This window comes from Lucilia sericata, unplaced genomic scaffold (assembly GCF_015586225.1).
Source record: "Lucilia sericata isolate MDLA Ls3-8-SP2 unplaced genomic scaffold, ASM1558622v1 Contig000208F_arrow, whole genome shotgun sequence".
Lineage (NCBI taxonomy): Eukaryota > Metazoa > Arthropoda > Insecta > Diptera > Calliphoridae > Lucilia > Lucilia sericata.
Genome location: NW_023994236.1, coordinates 434,263 through 458,451, shown reverse-complemented (window position 1 = coordinate 458,451; position 24,189 = coordinate 434,263). Strand labels below are relative to the sequence as shown.

At 29.1% G+C, this 24,189-nt stretch overlaps 1 protein-coding gene across 1 annotated transcript in view; it reads right to left on the bottom strand.

The window, feature by feature from the left end:
* The window catches only part of LOC119602110 (cullin-associated NEDD8-dissociated protein 1-like), a 73,823-nt gene extending 65,187 nt beyond the window's left edge, over window positions 1–8,636 (bottom strand). Inside the window, exon 1 of the mRNA XM_037953454.1 lies at window positions 8,296–8,636. Within this exon, the coding sequence (XP_037809382.1) occupies window positions 8,296–8,337 (42 nt within the window). The 5' untranslated portion in view covers window positions 8,338–8,636. The remainder of the gene's footprint in view (window positions 1–8,295) is intronic.
* Window positions 8,637–24,189: the final 15,553 nt, after the last annotated feature.

Here is a 24,189-nt window from a genome sequence, read left to right as displayed (position 1 = left end):
GTCATCACTTGCACCTCTGATTGAACAACATCTTTGTCATGTAACTTTTTGCTGGGTAATATCTAGTTTTATTCGATACCCAATTTTGCTACAAACACACAATTTCCAAAATCCTATTAATCGCCACTTTTGCCACGGTTTATCCCATCGTGCGGCTTATTAGTCTTAGGGTATAAAAACACACACATGTAAGTATGTACATTAGGGTATCCCGTGGACCACTTTTTAGGAGTAATACCACTAAAAAGATGCGTGTCAATGTACTAAATACGAGAAAACAGTTTTTGAAAAGTTCTTGGTAAGGAACTGAAGACCATTAACTGAAGACCATTATTTTTCTCGTGTTCAGTACATTAATGCTCATCGATTGAGTGGCATTCCTACATGAAATTCTTAACATTTTAGAATATTTCATTGTATATTTAAGAATTTTTAATGAGAACACGTAGATTTAAAAATTTTAAAAGTTTTTGTAACAAATGCATAATTAATTTTAAATATTGGATTTTGATAATTAGAGTAAATGTTATGAACATTTTCTGTTTTACAACTTTTAAACGAATTCAGCAGGTATTTCTGTTGTCAGATGAGATACAATTATAGACAAATTTATTAATATTCTTATGAACAAAATCCAAAAAAAAATCAATATATTTGGTACATGTGCTCTTTTGTAACAGAAACTAATACAACAAGAAATACGGCAGGCTAATCAGTGCTTATAAAAAACTAAAAAAGTAGTTGGTCGGGAATGCACTATTATTATTTTTCACTTGATTTAATACAGATTTTTAAGATATGTATACAAATTTAGCCTTTTTATAGCCTTATTTTAAGCCTTTTCTGACCTTTTTTAATGTTCGATTTAGAATTTTATTTCTTCTCTTCTCGGGACACTCTAATGTACATACATTAAACCGACTCACAAAAAATGGTGCTTGAGTTACCCTTCTTAAAATATTTGCCGTAAGATAAAATATTTTGGGTTAAGTGTTGTCCGTTTGTGAGCTCGACAGTTTTCAAGAACTTTTTTGTTTCGTTTTATTTTATGATAATTCATAAAATATTTTGATTCTAACGTAGCTGATTTTGATTCGTCCGATTACAATTTTTTTCATGCTTGCCGCCGCCGCCGATTTGAGCCGTCTCGGCTTGTATCTCTGGTCTGTTGGTTTTAATGCCTTGTGTATTTTGTGTGTTTATTTCGTTTAGCGTTGTTGTTGTTCATTTTGTTTTGCTATTACTATAATAATTATGTATTTAGTCGGGAAAATGAACTAAATTTAAATTTTATAAAATTTATATTTTTTAAATACACTGTTGTGAAGGGTATATAAGATTCGGCACAGCCGAATATAGCATTCTTACTTGTTTTTCTTTTTTAATTTTACAGTTCTTTCTTATACAAAATATGCAATATGTAGTATGTATACGGTGTACAAAACATGCAAAAATTTTATTTATTTTAATTAAAATCCTTATAATTTATATTTTTTGGAATATGACAATTAGGAGCAGACAATCATTTATGATTAATAATTGAACATTTCTTAAAAAAATACTTAAATTAAAAAAAAAATAAAAATACCTTTTTTTTAAATTTTGTCCAACTCATGTACGGTCACCGCTATACTTAATATATTTTATTTTTGGTCCACAAAACATATATTTTTTTTTTTTTGCATTTTTTTCGAAATATCAGTGGAGCTCAAACACATAACCATACTACCATTTGTGTTGGTAAAGCAGCAAAGAACAGAATTCGTTTCAAAATAAAAGTGTACTAATAAAATGACTAGAAACTATAGAGTATATGCTAACTATCAAATATTTATTATGCATTTTGACAGCCAGCGTATATCAAAGAATAAAAGTATAAAAAACTATCAACTGTTCTCTATCATTCTCCTACATTAACTCGGCTTCTCAAATTTTTGTTGTTGTATTTCTGTGTGTTTTTTAAAAAAGTTGCGCACAAACCTTGCTTTGACAAGTGCTGATCAGCATCTGATTTGATTTTGTCTTTCAAGTTGAGAGCAAACCAACTGATATTGCTCATTATAAGAAAAAGAAATAAACCTATAGTGTATGTGTATCAACTTGTTTCCCTATCACGCGTTCTATGAAATCTCAATATTGAACTCCTCTGTACTACATAGACCTTTTATGTTTTTAATTAACCCATTGAGAACCAATCCCACAAAAATTATTTTCTTTTCTATTATTATTAATCTATCTTTTCTTTTATTTTCTTTTCTATTATTATTAATATCTATATAATTAATAGGCAAGACTATATTTTGTGACCCCTTTTACTCTTACAGTATACATCTGGTCTTGGCAAAAAAATATATCATTTTAAAGGTATTTGTTCGCTGTGCAGAAAATATATATTAATGAGATCAGTTCAGAATTTTAGGAGCTATAAACGTTTAAAATTGTTACTAATACATAGAAACAATAATCACACGTACGTATTCTTGAAATTAAAACCAAACAAAGCAAGAAAAAAACAGAAAAGTAAACAACACAGTTTATTGAAAAAAGAGAGTGCAAAAACGTTTAACTTCTCTGTTGCTGTTTTCTTTTTGTATTTTGCATGATATTTATTTTTGTTGTTGTTGTTTTTAATAAGATTTTTGTAAACAAATATGTATGTAAACAGGCTTAGGCAAAGCGATATTAGAATTTTATTGTTTTATATTTTTGTGTAAAGTGCTAAATTGTGATCTATTTTGTTATAATATCGTTACGATTGTTGCCAAATCGAAAGGAATATTTTTATAAGAATTAGGACTTCAGTTTTATATTCAGTTTTCGATTTTTAAACATTTAAAAATAATTAAATTGAAGGACATTCCCGAGGAAACAACGAACTGGGAATATAAAAACATGTGTAAATAATGCTTGGGGACACCTCAAGATATGCCAAACAATGTACTGATTTTGGTGTTTGATCTGGAAAAATATTGGTGGGACATCAGTACCGGAATTCAGTAAATTTTTTAATTTTAAGTATTGATATCGTAAAGTAATGACAAATATCGGTTACATTAATGAATTTTAAATTCCCTAACTTTTTAACGACCGTAGAAAAATATAATAATGTCAAAAGTTATGTATTGAAATATTTTTAAAATATAAAATTATTAACATAAACTTTTTATTGGTCGTTACACTGCCGATGCTTTTCGTAATAAAATTCAGAAAATCGGTGAAATAAAATTCAGAATACCCCATAACGACTTAAGAATTTTTACTATTTAACGACAAAATATTACAGTTAAAAAAAATACTGAATTGCGGTACATAATTATTAGTTTTGATTGATTTGGAAAATTTAAATGATGGATTGACGAATTGATTCAGTGTCAGTAAGTAATAAAAAAAGCCTGTAAAAAAATATAAGTAAAGTTTAGTTGGTCATGTCGGTACATGATACACCGCAATAAATGGATAGGTATATCGCTTATATACAGGTTTAGCACAGCGAGGATTTGATGATATTCTTCTTTTTTGGGCTATTCTAACCAGTTAGGAAATAGTAGCGTAAAGTGAAAACTGTAAGTTAAATAGGTGATGGTTGTATGTTATATAAAAATAGATAAAAGTTGAATCTGCTAAATATAAATCATGTCTTTTGGGATGAAGAGTGTTTAACCGTACTTAGCTATTTATCGTTTATTATTCATTTACTTGCTATTAAACTTGCATATATTAACAAACAACTGAAATTTATAGTTTATTAATGTTTTCTTTCAAACAGTACTTAAAAAATTTATGAAAAATTAAGTCGTTAAGGTCTTATTATGCATATACAAAATCAGTGTGTAATTGGAAGCCAATGCATATCGTTATGCGCTTCTATATGAGGGCTAATAGAAGGCCCATTAGAAGGCTTCATAGAATATCTACTATTAAATTATATTAGAAGACATTAAAATTTAATAAATGTAGCTCTTCTGAAGCTTTTGTCGAGTGTTATAAGCGAGAATTTATACATCATATACCTGATGGATGGACTACTAATGACATCCAAATAAAATTTATTTATAATTAGATAAGACTATTTATTTCAAATATTTTTATTGTTTTGACAAATTATTTAGAACATTTCCACTCTGTATTTTGGACAGCTAACATTTCTTTACTGGTGTGCACAGTAGAGTACATTGTGAACGTAGCGTAAATATGTAGGGGATAATAAGTCGATAGAAGAAATGTTCGTTATTTTTTATTTGTATAATAGTTGAAATACTTTTGTAAAACAAGTTGTATAACTAATTTTGACAATTGAGGTTTTAAACTTCTGATGGGAATTTTAATAAAACCCATCACATTTTCTAAAAGAAAACATTAATCAAAGCAAATTATACACTTTGATAATATCAATAAAGTTAATTATTTAACACAGATTTGAACTACAAAAATAGGGTTTTATTTTAGCATATTTATGCAATTTTTCCAGCATTGGTTCTGGTCGAATTTCGATCGCTGTGCGAACTCTAGTCTTAATAAATGGGAATGTTCTATGTACTAGATTGATTATTTTCTTTATTATTTCTCAGACATTCTGTCTCTTAGCGAGTTTTTGAGTTGTGCCAATTAATTAATAACCAGATTAGATATTCTAAAAATAAATTTAATCTAATGCTAATCCCTTTTGATGTTTTTGAGTACAAATTTAAACTTCGTAGTGTTGCCATGAAAAACAACAGAAAACGTTAGTCGCTCTCTTCTCAATTATGCTGCCCCAGTATGAACCTCTTTCCTCAGTAATACCCAATGGCGAGGTTTACAAACGGCTCAGAATAATGCACTTCGCAACCGGATGCGAATGCGATGACGAATCTGAATCATTTACATGAGACCAGGTTGCTGTCAGTCAGACAACATAATGTGTTGTTGACTAGACAGTTCCTGTCGGCATGTCATCTGCGTAGTCATCCCAACCATCAGATTATGATAGAGAATCCCCCTCCCAGGCACATCCGGATGGACTTCCGACGCTTTGGCAGCAACATCCAAGACGTCATACAGAATGTCAATTGCAAGCGCCCAGGTAATGTTGCATCAAATGCAACACATAGACCTATGGTTAAAACCGACTGAGGTGGCGCAGTTTCTTCAGCTCCCCCTTCCACTCACAGACACAAACTCAAATAATTAAGTTTTTTTTATTATTCTAATTTCAGGAAAGAACTATCGGTCACAGTCGAACTGTTACAACAATAACAGAAAACGTCATCAAAATAATGCATGTTTTATAAAAAAGAGGACAATTCGTCAGTATATTATTGGTTTGACCCAACGACCATTTTTAAAAAAATTGAGTTAGGAGTGGATTGTATATAATTTCTACACCCTCTTTCCGATTCCGAAACATTTTTCAATATTTGATACGATTTCCGAGATATCGGGTGTTAACTTTGGTCTATATCCACAATTTTAAGACTAAATATTGTTTTGCTCCATTGGCGTAGACCACAATTTTCATACAAAAATTGAAAACAAATTAATCACTATTGTTTTGCTTCATTGCCATAACAAAAACGTAGATCAAAGCCTACATAAGGTGATTTTAAAACTCTTGTTTACATTATTTGTATATGGATTTTGACAGATCTATTACACTGATTGTTATTTTTCAGCATACATAATTTGACGGTTTTTGTATACATATAAAATACATACCTGCTGGTCTGGTAACACCATCTTACAAATTTAGTGAAAATTTTGCACATAAACAACAAAAATTCATAAATAATTTGAGTGCCGAATTAAAAATGCAATTTTCATCACCAGCTCCGTTTTTTTTCCGATGAAATTATTAATTAAGTGGTATTTAATTGTTTGTCTGACACTTTGTTATAGTTCCATGCCATTAGGATGTTTGATGAAGATTTACTACCTATAAAAACACCATCAGAATGTTCATCCAACATAGCAGATTGCGAATGTATTATGGGATATAGAAATAAGTAACTAATATTTTTAGGTTTTTGGAATACTTATCAAAGGATATTATCCTTTTTAGCTTGCAGTGCCATCAAATTCTAAAAAAGAACTTAATTTTCTATGGAAATAACTATTTACTGTAGCTGCGAACTCAAAATTACGCTCTGCATCAAGAAAAATTAAAAAAAAATCTTGGGACACCGGTGTCCCATATACATACGTGAAAGAGATATAGACCAATATTCAAACCATTTGGTTGAAATATTTTTGTTACTATAGAACGTTCTTATTTCGATTTCCATCATTATAATGGCATTTTTAACCTATAGTTAAAGTCATTTTTGATGGGGGCTTTATATGAGGGGTAGGGTCACTTATGGGCGATCCTCATAAAATTTGGAAGAGTGTTTGTGCTTCCTATAAAAGTAGTTTTTGTTGAATTTCATCGCTATACTGGTATTTCTAAGTCAGGTTTGACTATTTAAACTGTATTCTGGGCGGACACTTATGTATGTATATGGGACTATGGGTGAAATTGTTGTCCGATACTGTCCATTTTCAATACCAAGCAGCCAACATCAATAAAAAATATTTGTCAAAAATTTCAGCCTTCTAGCTATTTTCGTTCGGATTTTTCTGGATGGTGGGCATAAAAAAATACTCATTTTGTATGGATATAGACCCTAAAAAGGGAAAACAAAAATAAAAAATTGATATAGACCATAAAACACGAATTTTTGTTTTCATTAAAATCTTAATAACTTTTTTTCAATTTCACATAACGGTGTGTAAATCTATAATTTTGTTCAAAACATATGTCGAAATCAAATGTGAAAATTAAAAAAAAATCTATCACGTAAATTTTGAGAAAAGTTTATGTAAACCTTCTTATTCGTTTTTCTCAATAAAATGTGTTTGGCATATGGGTCAAACCAATAATATACTGACGAATTGTAAGTGGAATATGAAAATTATCAATCAATAATCATTTATTTGCATCAGCTGTTTACACTTTTGCATTTCTTGCTCAAGCTTAAACCACATCCATTGGGCGCTTAAACTAGCAAACAAAAAATTGATAAACTAAACTAGTTAACAACGTAGAATTTTGTAAAAATTCCTGTATCGATCATCACAGGTCTTAAATCCACCATTGCATGTACCCAGCAAAAAATAATTGATGTCATACTTTACAGACTACATCTTAATCACATCCAAAAATTTAAAAGTGAGGAAAGAGATGCAGAAAAGTCACTGCTAATAACATATTCGAAGTACAAAAAAAAACAAAACAACGAAGTACAACATAAGCATGTCATTAAACGAATGTGGTTTATTTTTAACATATAAATATCGAATATTTACTGCTTCTAAAAATAAGATTAGATGTAGTTCAAAGTTGTGAAAATTGAACATCCCTCCAATGACACGCTAATGTAAAATTCATAGGTTTTCCACCATAGTTGGAAGTACTTTTTATGCTCGAATAATTTAAATTTTTTATTATTTAAATGGAAATTGAAACTATTTGTATTAAACCTAAAATTTAATAATTGTTGTTCTGATTAAGTAAATAAAACAGTGAAATGGAGAAATTAATCAATTATACAGTCAAGTAATCAATGAAGATTTTTCCGTGCAATTTTTGTTCTCAAAAATGGTTGATGCGGTTAATGAGTAATATATATATTTTGGTTTCCCTAGTTATTACTTTTTCATGCCATTTACTAATTGTACCATTTATAACATTTTAGATCTAAATGGTATTTAAACTACACATATTTTAATCGCACTTTCATTGCTGCCATTCGATACACAAATAATTAACAATATTTCTAAGCAGACAGTAGTTTCAATAAAAAATATGAAATCGGCGTCATGAAATTGGTTCCAATCTTCATGATTTCAACTAAGAATAGAATATATTTTAAAGGAAATCTGCAAACTATAGTTTGCACAATTGTTACCCACTATAGTAATTTATTTTCAATTTGGGGCATAATTCCAGAGCACATATTTTTCAGTACTTTCTGCATTCGGGGATGGACGAGAATTTTAATTTTTTTTATCATACTTTGTATTAAATTTTAAATGCATTCTTAATTTAGGCAAAATTCACAATATTGTGTGAAGTTTTGCCTAAAAAAATCATGTTAGTTGTTTATCCATACATATGAATGTATGTACATACGTACATTATATTGTATATACATACATGCATAAATAAATATATGGACTATGCATTAGAAATATGAATATCCATATGTAGATGCATATTTACAATAATATCTTCAAAATAATGGCTTGCGGTTTACCATACATTAAATTATACTTTACCTTTTCCAGCAAATTTGCAATTTGGTATTGATGTGAACCCATGATGATGAGTTTTAAATTTGGATAGTCCTTTTCCCGAAAATATTTTTTTGCATACAAATTATTTTATTCACTTTACAGTTTCTTTTTTGATTTTTTAATACAGAACAAAGTGTTATTATTCTTATTTGATTTCCAATTATTTATAATTTTACTTAAGAACCGGCGACAATTTTTTATTCCGTTTGCACACAAATGCAAAAAAATTTGACGAAATTCAAAACGAATAATAAAAGATGATACGATTAGCTATAGGATTGCATTATTAGATTTTTTATATGCTATTTGACAGTAAAGATACAAAAATCCATATAGAAAAACAGTGAAATGTTATCATCTAAAGTATAGTCTTAAGCGACACGGCCACACATCAAATTTGTTTGACTCAAACGGTAAGTTTTTTGATTGTGTTAGTGAAAAAGCTCACATGTATATATGCGGTGTGAGTTTTTTTACTAACACAATCAAAAAACTTACCGTTTGAATCAAACAATTTGATGTGTCGCCAAGGCGCTTTACACCGACGATACAGTGATGCTATTTCCCAAAAAATCGAGCTCAGCGTATTCTAGCTACAATCGAAAAATATAGCGATTTTCAGCAGCGTTGCCAACTTTTTAATTTCAAAAAGCACTAAATTCAAGAAAAAGCAATATTTAATAAAAATGACTAACCCAGACGTTACACAATGAAGTTTGCCTTTTAAGTTTACTTTTTATTAATATACTCATATTTTTTTTTAAATTGACAAAAACATACTTTCAATTTATTTTTCCATTTACTGTTTCAATTTAACAATCATCAAGCCAACTGATTATATTTTTTTTAAATTACAATCAGCTTTGTATTGTATTGCTTCATAAAAAAACATATAAAATCAAATAATTTTGTGAATAAAACTAATAAAAACAATGACATCTCAGAGCCAAACTTTAGGTGATCGATTAGCGATTAAATTAAAATTAATCCTCGAAAATCGTTTTTGAGTACTCATATAATTTTATTTGCTATTTTAAGCGCCCAATGGTGGTGGTTTTAACGATTTTTAAAAAAATAAACATTAAAATGTTGTACTTCTTGATTAATATAAAAAAATTACACCAAAACTGTAATGTAAAGCTGACTGTTGTTCAGCATAACGAAAATCCACCAGACAGCCAGAGTTCAAAAGAAATTCTAAATTGTATTTTAACAAATTAAGTAATATATTTTCCACTTATGCATTTGTATTTTTTTTTTTTAATAAATTAAAGAAAATTAATAAAGAACATGAAAAATTAAGTATTTTTAAATTTTCAATAAACTAATTTATAATTTTAACATTTTTTGGGTTATGTCATACGGAATAACATATGCAGGTGTGATAGCAAAAATTATGAATCGTATGTAAAATGACAATTTTGACATATGTACATTCGAAGTTACATATGGATAAAAAATTGACAGTACATATGTAAAATACATGTCGTCTAATACCACCTTTAATTCGGCCTCTGAATGACAATTGCCAATTAACCCGTTTCCACGTCAAATTCGTAATTCGTTTTGACAGTACTATATATTATTTTTATTTATAATTTAATTTTTTATTTATCTACAATAAATGAAAACAAACAGCTAATTCGTAGGTATTTCAAACTGAATTACGTACATATTGTGTAATTCGAAAATTTTACACAAATATTCTCTATAGATAAGATTTGTTTGGTATTGAAAATGGGCAATATCGGTCCATGTTTTTGCATAGACCCCCTACAAGTGGGCTGCCGAAAAACAATGTAAACAGTGTAGCTGGTTTAAAAAGAGTAAGCTGACCATACGTCCTATTTTTCAGAGAACAATCATCTATTTTAACTGGCTATCATCTTTAAAATTTATGTCCTCTTTCTGTCATCTATTTCCATAATATGTCATCTTTTGTCATCTTAATTTTAAAACCTTAATCAATATTTATTTTTGTAAATTAAAACAAATTTTATCAATTCATAAAAGTCAAATAGCTTAAAATACATTCATTAGGCCATTGACAAATATAAGATTTCTTCGTATGCTCAACCCTATATTAAGCCAACAATAATTTGATTTTTAACATTTTTTTCTCAGATCTTTTTTTTCGTTAATTTTAGGTTGATAGCGAAAACTAATCATGATTTATTTTAAAATAAAACCTAAAATTTATAATTTTATCGTTTACAAATTTGTAAATAAAATCTCAGAAAATTTTTAAAGGATTATATTTTGGGAAAAAGTCTCTAATCTAGGTAGTATTGAATTAAGAGATGAATTTTTGACAATATTTCAATTGGCCAGCACAATTTTTAGGAAATTTGGAAATGCCCCTCTGTCAACCAAATGATGGCCAAAATCATTTTATTTTCCTTTTTTATAGTGTATATGTATGTTAAATATAATGATATATTATTTATCAATACAGTACTTTTCGATTATAGTCACACAATCCTTAATTGCACACAAATTGAGGACTATATCGCTATATCGTGATTATAAACAAAATTTTTTGTATATGCCACAATGTGCTTATAAAGAAAATCTTATATATTAATTTTTTTTATGTATATTAAAAATTTAAAATTCATGATTATTAAAGAAATAAATATTATTTTCACAAATTTATTACATTAAAAAATATGCATGTCTGTTCTGTAAATCGATTCGTTTTCAAACCCGAAAAGCGTTTAAAACCGAATTTGGTGTTCTGAAAATCGAATTTTAATTTGATCGTAAAATTCAGAAAAATAAACATCTTTAAATGAAAAAGAGTTTAAAATGCCCATAGTATTTATATTAAGTTACAAATGTATTAAAAAACTCAAAAAATAATTATTTAATTTATTAGAACACTTTTAGCTGAGGGGACACCAACGTGCGACACGAGCCATGCGACACCAGTTTGTTGGCAAAGGAGGGAAAGAAGAAATTGAAGACGCATGCAAAGTAAATTAATAAAGTAGGACACGAGATGTTGTACAACAAACGTCTACAAAAACAACAGGCAATTTCTTTTTGTTCGAAATACTGTGTTCTGTAAATTGATCGAAAAGCTTTCGCATCGAGTAGACATACAACAAAAAATTCCATCGTTTCTCGATTTGTGAGCAAAAAGTGTTTCTGTAACTTGAAGTGAAAAGAGGTAACATGAATTACGTTTTTATTGGAAATTTTCAATAAAACACCTGTCAAAAACATAAAAATAAAAAGATAAAAACAAAAATTGCCATACAAATTTAGTAACAAAGATTAAATAAACAAAAATATTGAAATTAAATTAAGAATATTTAAAAAATTATCCCACTAAATTGTCCCCTGGTAAATTCTAGGTTTATGCCCACGTACTTTTCTAGTTTATGCTTCTGTATATTAGAAATAATTCCTATTTTCTAAAAATTAGTTAATAATATTAATTTTAATCTTAATTTATTATAAAAACAACATTATCTTTTCTTCATTTCTTACAATACATGTTTAAATTAAACTTTTTTTCATAAAATTTTACTTTCCGTTTTAAAATGTGAGTTTTTTTGACAGTTCATGTGAGAAACTTTTCACAAAATTTTCTTACGAAACACTTTTACTCACAAATTTCCAATATCCGACGTCAAAAAACTTAAATGATAGATAGTTCTCATAAAAATAATTACAGAAACACTTGTATGTAAAAAATTATATTTTGTTTCAATTCACAGTGTTTTTTCTTCAATTTCACTGTTTCATGCGAGAAATTTCTCGATGCGAGAGTTACAGAACACAGGCACTGTACTGACAAAATTTGTTTTGTTGAATTAAAAATATGACAATTATTGGTGTGTTTTCTTAATTTTTTAAAAATTAGAACATTTTTAAAAATATTATACACTTAAAATACACTTTTTCACATTATATATAACAAATTATTCAGAAATTTGTACAAAATCACGCGTTAAAATGAAAACAAATATGGCAACATAAACATTTTTGACAAGTAAGTCCCCTTCTTCTTCTTCTGTTGCTGTTACTAACATTGTCAATCATTGGAAAAGACCACCGAAACATGTGTTTTTATTGTGGTCTTTACTTAAATGTTTGGTGTAAATAGATATTTTCATTCATTTTTATTATTTTTTCCTTTTCTCTTTATCTCTTTTTTATCTCCTTCTTTCTTTTCGGTTCTTTTTTTTTCTTTTCCTTTTTCTTTCTTCCTCTATTTTTTCTTTTTTCAAAAAACCATTATAAAATTATAGGTATTAAATAGAACGTCGCGGCACTACTAACACTACCGTGACAAGAACAGTTAACAGTAAACTTAAAAATAATGTAAATAAACATTTTTGACAAGTAAACATAAACATTTTTGGCAAGTAAGTCCCCAAATAGCAAGTTAAAAAATAGTCAACTGTTCAAATGAGTCTACTTTATAAATTTACTTTGGACGCACCAATCGTAATTTTAGGGGTTTTTTTGCTATCTCTTTTGTTACTCGTTCGTATTTTTGGCAGTTGCTTTATTTTTATTCTGCACTCAAAGAGTGAAGATCGTGTGTGATCACTCTAATGCATTCAATATTTATTATTTCCATTTCATTTAATCCAAGAACAATAAACATTTTAAATATTTGCTTGTTAAATTTTAGTTATTTTTATGAAAAATATAAATAATTAAAAAAATAACTATAAAACAAGCAATATTTCTCAGCTAAACTCATATTTTAATGATCAATTGGGTGTTATTTCGCCAAATTTGTATAATTATTAAAATATATTTGTTAAACATATTTATTACAATATTTAATTAACAAATATTTTAAAAATAAACATATTTAATGTTAAACAAAATAATAGAAACAACATTTAAGAATCATAAATATGGCAACACTATCAAAAAAATGTCGCTCGCCTTTTGAGTCTTGATCTAAACGTTCATTATTTTACGAAAAGTATTTAAAAGAGAATTGAGAAAAAACCCTGCGACATGTCACATGACATTAAATTCAATTTACTTTCGACTAGATTACAGTTGTACCCAGCAGAGACTCGGTAATGGGTTGTACTTCCATAACCACTTACTTTTCAATGACTACTACTTACCGTCTGCATTACTTAGAAGTACTCTAGAAATAACTTTTTTATAATCTGATATAGAAGTACTTTTTTTTGGCTTTGTCATTTTGTTTGCACATTTCATTTAATTGCATGTTAAGAATTGTGTTTTACAAAAAAAAAAAATAGATTTGCATGTGAAAACCATTATTTGACGCGCAATAACATAGCTAAGCAGTGGTGCATTGAGTAGAACATTTAACTAACAAACCGAAGTCCCTGGTTCGTATTCTAACTGGCTCTTTTTATTATTAAAAAATAAAACAACGTACTCTATTTTTTCAAATAAAAAATGTTGCAAAATATCTACTGCATTTAAAATTTCTTTAATCGAAAATCGTTTTTCTTTAACGAAAACTTCTTCATTTGGAACGTTACTAGGTAATTTACGATACATTTTTTTGTCGTAGTAGTAGTTTGTAGTGCTGTTAAAGTATTGAGTAGTGGGTATCGAATATCGAGTATTTGCCCTATTTTTTGGGTACTCAATACTAAAAAGTAGTTACTCAATACTTTCAGACTTGTATATGGATTTAACTTATTTAAATTTAACGGCTATGATGTGAAAAAATACAGCTCTACAACTAATACAGATCATATCATTATTAGAAATGCAACTCTTAGCAATATCAAATCAATGTAAAAATAATTTAAAAACTGCAATAATAGTTAAAAAGATACAAATATTTATTGACGCAATCTAAAAAAATAAAATGTCTCAAAAGAGGTGTGATGTCTAACTTTACTTAAAAAAGGAAAAATTCTTCGTTTTTAATTTAAAATAAAACATTTGAAAGTATCGAGTAGTATTGAGTACCCAAACGAAAAGTATTGAGTAGTATTGAGTAATCAAAAGTAGAAGAATATTACAGCACTAGTAGTTTGGGACTTTGAAAACTATTTTTATAGAAAAAAAAATTGTATGTGGCAATATCGTGAAGTTTTTTCATATTACATATATATTACATTTTTATATGAAATTGATCGATAGAGACATTTAAATCTAATAAAATTGACAATATAACTAATGTGACTATAGCAGTTATGACTATAAACGAAAACTACTGTAATTGCAATAGCTTATCAAAAATTGCAATAAAAATAAGAAAATGTGCAATAGTAATGTTAATTTTGTAGCAAAATATTTGTTATTCGGATACTTTTAATAATAATTTAAAATTATAAGTTATATGTACAAGATTTAAAAAAAATATATATTTTAACGTAAAATCTTTAAATAACGGAATATTGTTATTATTTTCAAAATACATAGAAAACTGGAATTGGTTGTCAACAAAATTACTCGAAACATGGAAATTAAATACGTAATTTTCTCATTTTAATAAATTTCTTTCTTAAAATCTTTAAATTTGGTTTGTTCATATTTTAACAAAACAAATGCGTAAAAATGGTCATAATCTTTTTCTGTAAAATATGTAAACAATTAATTCCAAAAAAATAGTTTTACTTTTTTCTTTATGTCATCTATTTTCATTTCCAAAATCTGGTCACCTTAAAAAAACAGTATGTTAATGAAATTCCACATAAACATGTTTTATACCAAAAACTAACATTTCTATACTAAATTTTATGAGAATCGGCCCATAACTGACCCTACCCCTCATATAAGGTTCCTCTGCCATATTTTGTGCTGATCGGTCCCCCCTTTAGCTTGCTTCAAAATGATAGTAAAGCAACGAAATTGGACGTAAACAAGATTCTGTCCCATATTTCATGGAGATCGGTCATAATTAACGCTACTCCCCATATAAGGTTCCCCTCAGAAAATTACTTTAAAGCCTACAACTTTCTTCAAAATACCAGTAAATCAACGAAAGTCAACATAAATAAGTTTTAGAGGAACTAAAATCTCTCTGGCAAATTTTATGAGGATCGGTTCATAATTGACTCTACCCCTGATATAAGGTCCCCTCATAAATTGACTATAACGCTCATAATTTCCTACAAAATGATTGTAAAGCAACGAAATTCGACGTAAACAATAGGGTGGGTCGAAAATAGGCTTTTTTCTCGGATCTACTTCTAATAATGAAATTATGTTGTATTTTAATGGAAGACTGTAAAATATTATTCAATTATTTTGAGGGTAAGAGCCCGCGCATCGCCGCCAAAGTTTGTAAATGCGTTTATATGAGAGAAAATGGCACTTTTTGGAGTTTTTTCACAAAATGAGGCTTTAAGAATTAATTATTGCATCATTTTATAGCAAAATTATAATGTCTACAAAATTGTCTTTCCAAATGATAGAAAAACTCAAAATTGGTTAAAAAACTTTTGAGTTATTAAAATTTCCCCCGAGAATTTTGTGATTCTAAAGTCACATAAAAGTAAATATATGAACTTTTTTTCAATTTTGAAAAATTTTACAAAAAAGTATTATGTTTATCTTCTTTATAAGATTCATAAATATGCTAGTATGATTTTTTGTTCAAATTGGATAACGCTTACTCGGTTTAGTCTGTGGTCAAAAAAGGGCCAGTATTTTAACAGCATCTCCAAAACTCCATTTTCAAACTTTAAAAATTTTGTTAAATGGATTTTAAAAAATTAAGGTTTTCTATACTGGATATTTTAAAGGATATATATAAGAATTAAGCACAAAAATAATGAGCTCAATACCTCTCAAAAGGCGATTTTTGCCAATAATTAAGTTAAAATTATATTATTACAAAGTGTTGCTTCATTTTGTTCAAATAAATTGCGATTATTATTTCCGAGTCCATGGAAAGTTATTTGTGATCAAATTTCCAAAATTAAAAATCATTAACCCTCTAAACACCGGGGTCAAAATCAAAATTTTGAATATTTTATGTTCTTGAAGAAATAAGAGCATAATGTTGTTAATTTGTTGATGGATATTAAAGAAACTTCTTAGAAGTTATTTTTACTACATTCAAATAATACGATAAACCAAATACTGGATATATATCCATTAATTCTTTAAAAAAATTAATTAATTCTTTTGAAGTGTTATTTTAGTGTTAAAAAAAACGGTATTTAAAAAGTTTGATTCCTAGATTTCTGGATATACATATTTTCGTGTAGTTTGTCAAAATATATTCATAATTAAATACACAATATTTTGCTATTTTTAATGTAGAATATTAAATATACAAAAACTTGATTTTGACCCCGGTTTTTAGAAGGTTAATGATTTTTAATTTCGGAAATTTGATCAGAAATAACTTTCCATGGACTCGGAAATAATAATCGCAACTTGATCAAAATTAAGCAACAATTGGTAATAATATAATTTTTACTTAATTATTGACAAAAATTGCCTTTTTCCCGAAATCCTTCAACTTCACATCGCAGATACGGTAAAACTATGAGAGGTACTGAGCTCATTCTTTTTGTGTTTAATTCTTATATATATCCTTTATAATATCCAGTAAAGAAAACTTTAATTTTTAAAAATCCATTTAACAATATTTTTTAAAGTTTGAAAATGGAGTTTTGGAGATGCTGTTAAAATAATGACCCTTTTCTGACCACAGACTAAACAGAGTAAGCGTTATCCAATTTGAACAAAAATTCGTACTAGCACATTTATGAATCTTATAAAGATAAATATAATATTTTTTTTGTAAAATTTTTCAAAATAAAAAAAAAATTCTTATATTTACTTGTATGTGTCTTCAGAATCACAAAATTCTCGGGGGAAATTTTAATAACTCAAAACTTTTTTAACCAATTATCCTTTTGGAAAGACAATTTTGTACACGTAACTATTTTGCTATAAAAATGTTGCAATAATTAATGCTTAAAGCCTCATTTTGTGAAAAAAAAAACTCCAAAAAGTGCTATTTTCTCCCATATAAACGCATTTACAAACATTGGCGATAAAATACAACATAATTTCACTATTAGAAGTTGAGCCGAGAGAAAAGCCTATTTTCGACCCACCCTAGTAAACAAGTTTTCGGGGAACAAATATCTCTGCCAAATTTTATGGAGATCGGCTCATAAAACAATGAGACAAAATAAACGAAAATCGAAATACCTGGGAAGAGATACTATTTTCCTGAAAGTCGGATCCGAGTAGAACAAGAACCTGTTTTTGAAATTTCCCAAACACCTCCAAAATCTTGAGATACGGGTGAAAAATCGGGTTTTCATATTTTTAAGCACTTAAAAATCAGTAACTTAGTTGAGTCTCAACCGATTTTAAGTTTCTGAACGGATTTAGAAAGCAGAAACTGAGGCCTTTATAATGACATACATATATGAAAATATGTGTGCATTACATTGGCAAACATGTTTTCGATTTTAGTTTTGCACCGTTTTTAACTATTAATTAATGTTTTAGAATACTATGTCTGTTAATGAAACACAACTTTGTTTTTTAAAATCAATTAACAATTGAAGATGTAATTCAGCATAAATAACTTTTATATAAAAATAAATAGTTCCACCAAATTTAATGAGGATCTTACTCTTTTTAACCCTATCCCCCATATAAAGCATCCTTCAGAAAATCATTTTTTTTTAATTGGACCAGCACTCAGGCGATGACCCCTACTTATGCGAAGCATTGTGTTGGAACTAGGAAAATAGGTTAATTATGGAATTCAGGTCATTTTCTGAAGGAGGGTTTGTATGGGGACTAAGGTTAAATAAGTCTGTATTATTTAAAGAATCAGCAGTATCACTAAGGATTATAGCAAACTAGCCCCTAGCCCCAATACAAATCCTCCTTCAAAAAATGAGTAAGATCCTCATTAAATTTGGTGGAACTATTTATGTTTATATAAAAGTTATTTATGCTGAATTACATCGTGATATTTAATTAAGATAATTATGGAATTAAAGTAATTTTTTGAAGGAGGATTTGTATGGGGGCTAGGGTCAAACAAGTTCCGATCAATACAAAAATCGACATAAATGAGTTTGCTATAATCCTTAGTGATACTGCTGATTCTTTAAATAATACGGACTTATTTAACCTTAGTCCCCATACAAACCCTCCTTCAGAAAATGACTTGAATTCCATAATTATCCTTTTAATATCAATATCACGATGAAATTCAGCACAAATAACTTTTATATAAACAAAAATTCTCCCACCAAATTTTATGAGGATCGGTCTACATTTAGCTTAATTCCTTGGCTTTACATTCCACTGTATTAATTAAAGAGGTAATTCATTCTTTATAGAAATTAATTCAATTGAGTGATCTTGAGTGAACAAATCTAAATAAAATTTTAATAAACAGAATGTTGTTTAATCATAAAACATATATTTGAAATTGGATGGTTCAAATTATTCAACTACACCAAAAACTTTAAGAATTAATTGTATGGATTAATGAGTTTGAAAAATTCCCAGCAAAATAGTACTAAATGCATGGGTTCAACTGATAATGAACTGGTTCATATTTAGGTGAAACATTCGTGATTTTAACATTAGCGTGTCATTGTCATAGGTTCGTATTTGGAAAAATAGTTCGTCATTAAAATGAATTTTCGAATTTTCATTGGTGCACTATATTCATTTAAAAATGCATTATTGTTTCTAGGTATAATAATCTGAGGATTTCTAGTAGAGTGTGAGAAGGAAAACTCCGGACAAAGACGATAAGGTAAGCCAGTTTTAATAACTCTATAAAAAAAGAGTAACCTTCGTATATCCATAAAGTGTTTAATATAACATCCCAAGAAAGTTCTCACAAATTCCGAAATGTCAACCCACTTACGAACTTTATAAACATAACGTACTATAATATTAACACAACGATTAAGCTTAGCTGTTACACAAGCTACAGTACCAGTCACCACCTCAAGACCATAAAATATATGTAGCATCAAGAGAGCGTAAGCCAATTTATACCTTATCTGACAAGGTAAATATATTTTATTAGAATATATTCGACGCATAATTCCCAAATCTCACCATAATCTTTTTCTGTAAAATATGTAAACAATTAATTCCAAAAAAATAGTTTTACTTTTTTTTTATGTCATCTATTTTCATTTCCAAAATCTGGTCACCTTAAAAAAACAGTAGGTTAATGAAATTCCACATAAACATGTTTTATACCAAAAACTAACATTTCTATACTAAATTTTATGAGAATCGGCCCATAACTGACCCTACCCCTCATATAAGGTTCCTCTGCCATATTTTGTGCTGATCGGTCCCCCCTTATAGCTTGCTTCAAAATGATAGTAAAGCAACGAAATTGGACGTAAACAAGATTCTGTCCCATATTTCATGGAGATCGGTCATAATTAACGCTACTCCCCATATAAGGTTCCCCTCAGAAAATTACTTTAAAGCCTACAACTTTCTTCAAAATACCAGTAAATCAACGAAAGTCAACATAAATAAGTTTTAGAGGAACTAAAATCTCTCTGGCAAATTTTATGAGGATCGGTTCATAATTGACTCTACCCCTGATATAAGGTCCCCTCATAAATTGACTATAACGCTCATAATTTCCTACAAAATGATTGTAAAGCAACGAAATTCGACGTAAACAATAGGGTGGGTCGAAAATAGGCTTTTTTCTCGGATCTACTTCTAATAATGAAATTATGTTGTATTTTAATGGAAGACTGTAAAATATTATTCAATTATTTTGAGGGTAAGAGCCCGCGCATCGCCACCAAAGTTTGTAAATGCGTTTATATGAGAGAAAATGGCACTTTTTGGAGTTTTTTCACAATGCATTATTGTTTCTAGGTATAATAATCTGAGGATTTCTAGTAGAGTGGTAGAAGGAAAACTCCGGACAAAGACGATAAGGTAAGCCAGTTTTAATAACTCTATAAAAAAAAGAGTAACCTTCGTATATCCATAAAGTGTTTAATATAACATCCCAAGAAAGTTCTCACAAATTCCGAAATGTCAACCCACTTACGAACTTTATAAACATAACGTACTATAATATTAACACAACGATTAAGCTTAGCTGTTACACAAGCTACAGTACCAGTCACCACCTCAAGACCATAAAATATATGTAGCATCAAGAAAGCGTAAGCCAATTTATACCTTATCTGACAAGGTAAATATATTCTATTAGAATATATTCGACGCATAATTCCCAAATCTCACCAAATACATTATTAACCTAACACTCAAAGTTCAATACATAGTCAATATATACACCTAAGCATTTAATATTATCGACAAAGGTTATTCTCTCGCCACCAATTAAAATATTCAAGAAAGGTCCAGAACTACCAAAAAGCATTGCCTTAGTCTTAGAGAAATTAACTAATAGAGAATTATTAGATGGCCACTGTAAAAAACGGGCCAAACTGTAATTTATATTATTTTCTAAGACATCAGGATTATCCTTATGAGCACTTAACAACAGAAATACATCGTCAGCAAATATAAACGACTTACGTAGACTACTTTCTAAATGAATAGGAAGATCATTGACATACATAAAAAACAGAAGTGGCCCCAATACCCTGGGGAACACCAGAAAATAATGGCAGTGAATCCGAGAAAACAAACCCCTATATCCACAAATCAAGGTTGGCAACCGTTTCGAAACGGTGATAATGTAGCGGTAGCGGTATTTTGACTTTTCCTATTTATAAATTCGACATCTAGATATAGAAAATGGCGTCATGGAATACCTCTCCACTAAATAACTCCCCAAAACAAAAATGAAATAACTCCCTAAAAATTTGTTCAGAAAGTAAAAACAACGAAATTTGGGGATTTAATTCGCTTTTTGGGGCATTATTTCACATTTAAAATAAGGAGTTATTTCATTATGAATTAATTCCTCAAAATTCAAAAATTAAATAAATCCCTAAAATATTTTTGGAGAGTTGGGGCTAATAAAGGAATCTTTGGCGTCATGAAATAACTCCCCACGAAATAACTTCCCAAAACAAAAATGAAATAAGTCCTCGAATTTAGGGACTTATTTCAGACGCTGCGAATTATGGCCCCAGGTAAAATGGCCCCAAAATATAAAACGAAATATGGCCCCAACAAAGATACAGGAAACAAAAACACAAAATTTTTTTTTATATTTTTTTGGGGTATTTCAACATTTTTACATTTGGGGTAATACTGCATTTTGCAAAAAAATAAAAATGACCCCAATGTTGTGAAATGAAGAAATACCCCAAAACAAAACTTTTTCCCTTTGAGGCCAATTTTCATTCTTAAATTTTGTAAAATACGTGAATATTAAAATATTAAAAAGGGACCTAAAAAACCATATAATAATTAGGGGAGATCTTTCATTATTACTATTTATTAATATTTTATAAAATATCAGAACATTATCGCACGATATTTTATACATAAAATACAACAAATATTATTACATAAAATATTTTTTTATTAAATCGCGCGATTTTATATGAAATAAGTTCCCATTTAAAAATAACAAATTACGGAATAAGTCGGTTTTAGTGACATTTCTAAAAAAAAGTAGGTCGCTCATAATTACGAGTGGGGCTTCAAAGTTTAATACATTTCAGTTTAATCGCTTAATGAAGATTCCCTTAATAGCCGGCCTGTGGCCGGGCGCAAGGACTTTCTACTCTATGGTATGTCCAACCACGGCATCGCTTAATAAAAATTTCTTAAATAGCAGGCCTACGGCCGGACGCAAGGATTTACCACTCTATAATATGACCAACACCGGCTTCGCTTAGTAAAGATTTCCTAAATAGTCGGCCTAAGGCCGAACACTTTTGATATAGGGAGAGTGTATTCTTAGCGAAGCCGGTGTCCAATGTACCCCAGAGGACAAAACCCTTGCAGCAGGCCGAAGGCCTGCTATCAGACATATATTTTTTATTTCGTGTGCTAAAAGTATGAAATAACTCCCCAAAAATATTTTTAGGGATTAATTTCATTTTTGAATTTTGAGGAATTATTTCATAATGAAATAACACCCTATTTTAAATGTGAAATAATGCCCCAAAAAAACGAATTAAATCCCCAAATTTCGTTGTTTTTGCTTTCTGAACAAATTTTTAGGGAGTTATTTCATTTTTGTTTTAGGGAGTTATTTCTTGACGCCGAAATCTTTATTAAGCGATTAAACTGAAGGCAAAAATGAAATAAATCCCTAAAAATACTTTTGGGGAGTTATTTCATGATATTACTTTTATCACACGAAATAAAAAATATATGTCTGATAGCCGGCCTTTGGCCGGGCGAAAGTGTTTTATCCTCTGGGGTATATTGGACACCGCCTTCGCTAAGAATACACTCTCCCTGTATCAAAAGTGTTAGGCCTTAGGCCGGCTATTTAGGAAATCTTTACCTCCCCTAAATGTGAAATAATGCCCCAAAAAGCGAATTAAAACCCCAAATTTCGTTGTTTTTGCTTTCTGAACAAATTTTTATGAAGTTGTTTCATTTTTGTTTTGAGGAGTTATTTCATGACGCCTCAAATTTCATCGCTATACTTGTTTTTAGTCAGTAATAAGCGTTAAATTTATTTTCTGAAGGGGATTTTATAAGCCTATTCTCAAAAAAAATGGTAGAGTGATTTTGTGTCGCATAGAACTTATGTGTGTCGCATTTCATCACTATATTCGTCTAAGCCCCGTTAACACCACCTCCGGTTATCGTTTAACCTATAGATATTCTGCCGGTTAAAATATTTATACCCTACACGACTTTAGTGGTGAGGGTATATTGGGTTTGTGCTGATGTTTGTAACATACAAAAATATTCGTCCTATATCCACCTTAAAGTATACCAATCGGCATAGAATCGTTTTCGGAGTCGATTAAGCTATTTCCGTCCGTCTGGCTGGCTGTCCATGTAAACCTTGTGCAAGGTACAGGTCGCAATTTTCAAGATAATTGGATGAAATTTGGCACACACTCTTTCCAATCCTATTGAAAATGGTTAAAATCGGTCCATTATTTCACCTAGCCCCCATACAACAGAACCCCCCGAAAAGGGCTTCTGAGCTCATAATTATGTTAAATATACCTGTATATTGATAAAAAGAGACACAACTAAGTTTTATACAAGCCTTGATGACCTTGCCAAATTTCATAGAGATCAGGCCTCATTTGACCCTAGCTCCCATACAAAGTCCCCTTCAGAAAATTAATTGAATGTCCAAAATTAACTTATAAACACAAATATTGCGATTAAAGTCATCACAAAAAAAATATTATGTAAATATAAATATATTAAAAAAATTTTATCGGTCTTGGTCCATATTTGCCCCTAGCCCCTATATAAAGATTCTTTCAGAAAATTATTTTTTCATTCATAAATTGCTTAAATGTTTCGGAGCAAGGTAATAGAAGATAAATGCTTTATTATGAAAAATAAATCACATTTAATATTTATAACTGGTGTAGGGCATCATATGGTCGGTCACGCCCGACTTTACTTTCTTACTTGTTTTTTATTCAAAATGTCAACCAGAAATTGAGATAATGGGGGTTAGAATTTAATAAGGACCCAGAATATATATACTTTTGTGGGTTTATGACCAATATTTCGATGTGTTACAAATGACAAATTCAATATACCACACATCTTTTTTGATGGTGGGTATAAAAAGAAGGTTGCTAATGTTTGAGAAAGAAATAAAAAACGCCAGTACTGTTAACAATATTAATAAAATGAAGAGATACTCAATTTTTTAAAATTTTTGTTTTTTAATAAAATATCGGTATTGGTATTTTAGCGTTATCGGTATTTTGTTTTATTTCGGTATTGGTATTTTAGCGTTATCGGTATTTTAACTTATTTCGCTATTGATATTTTAGCGTTATCGGTATTTTG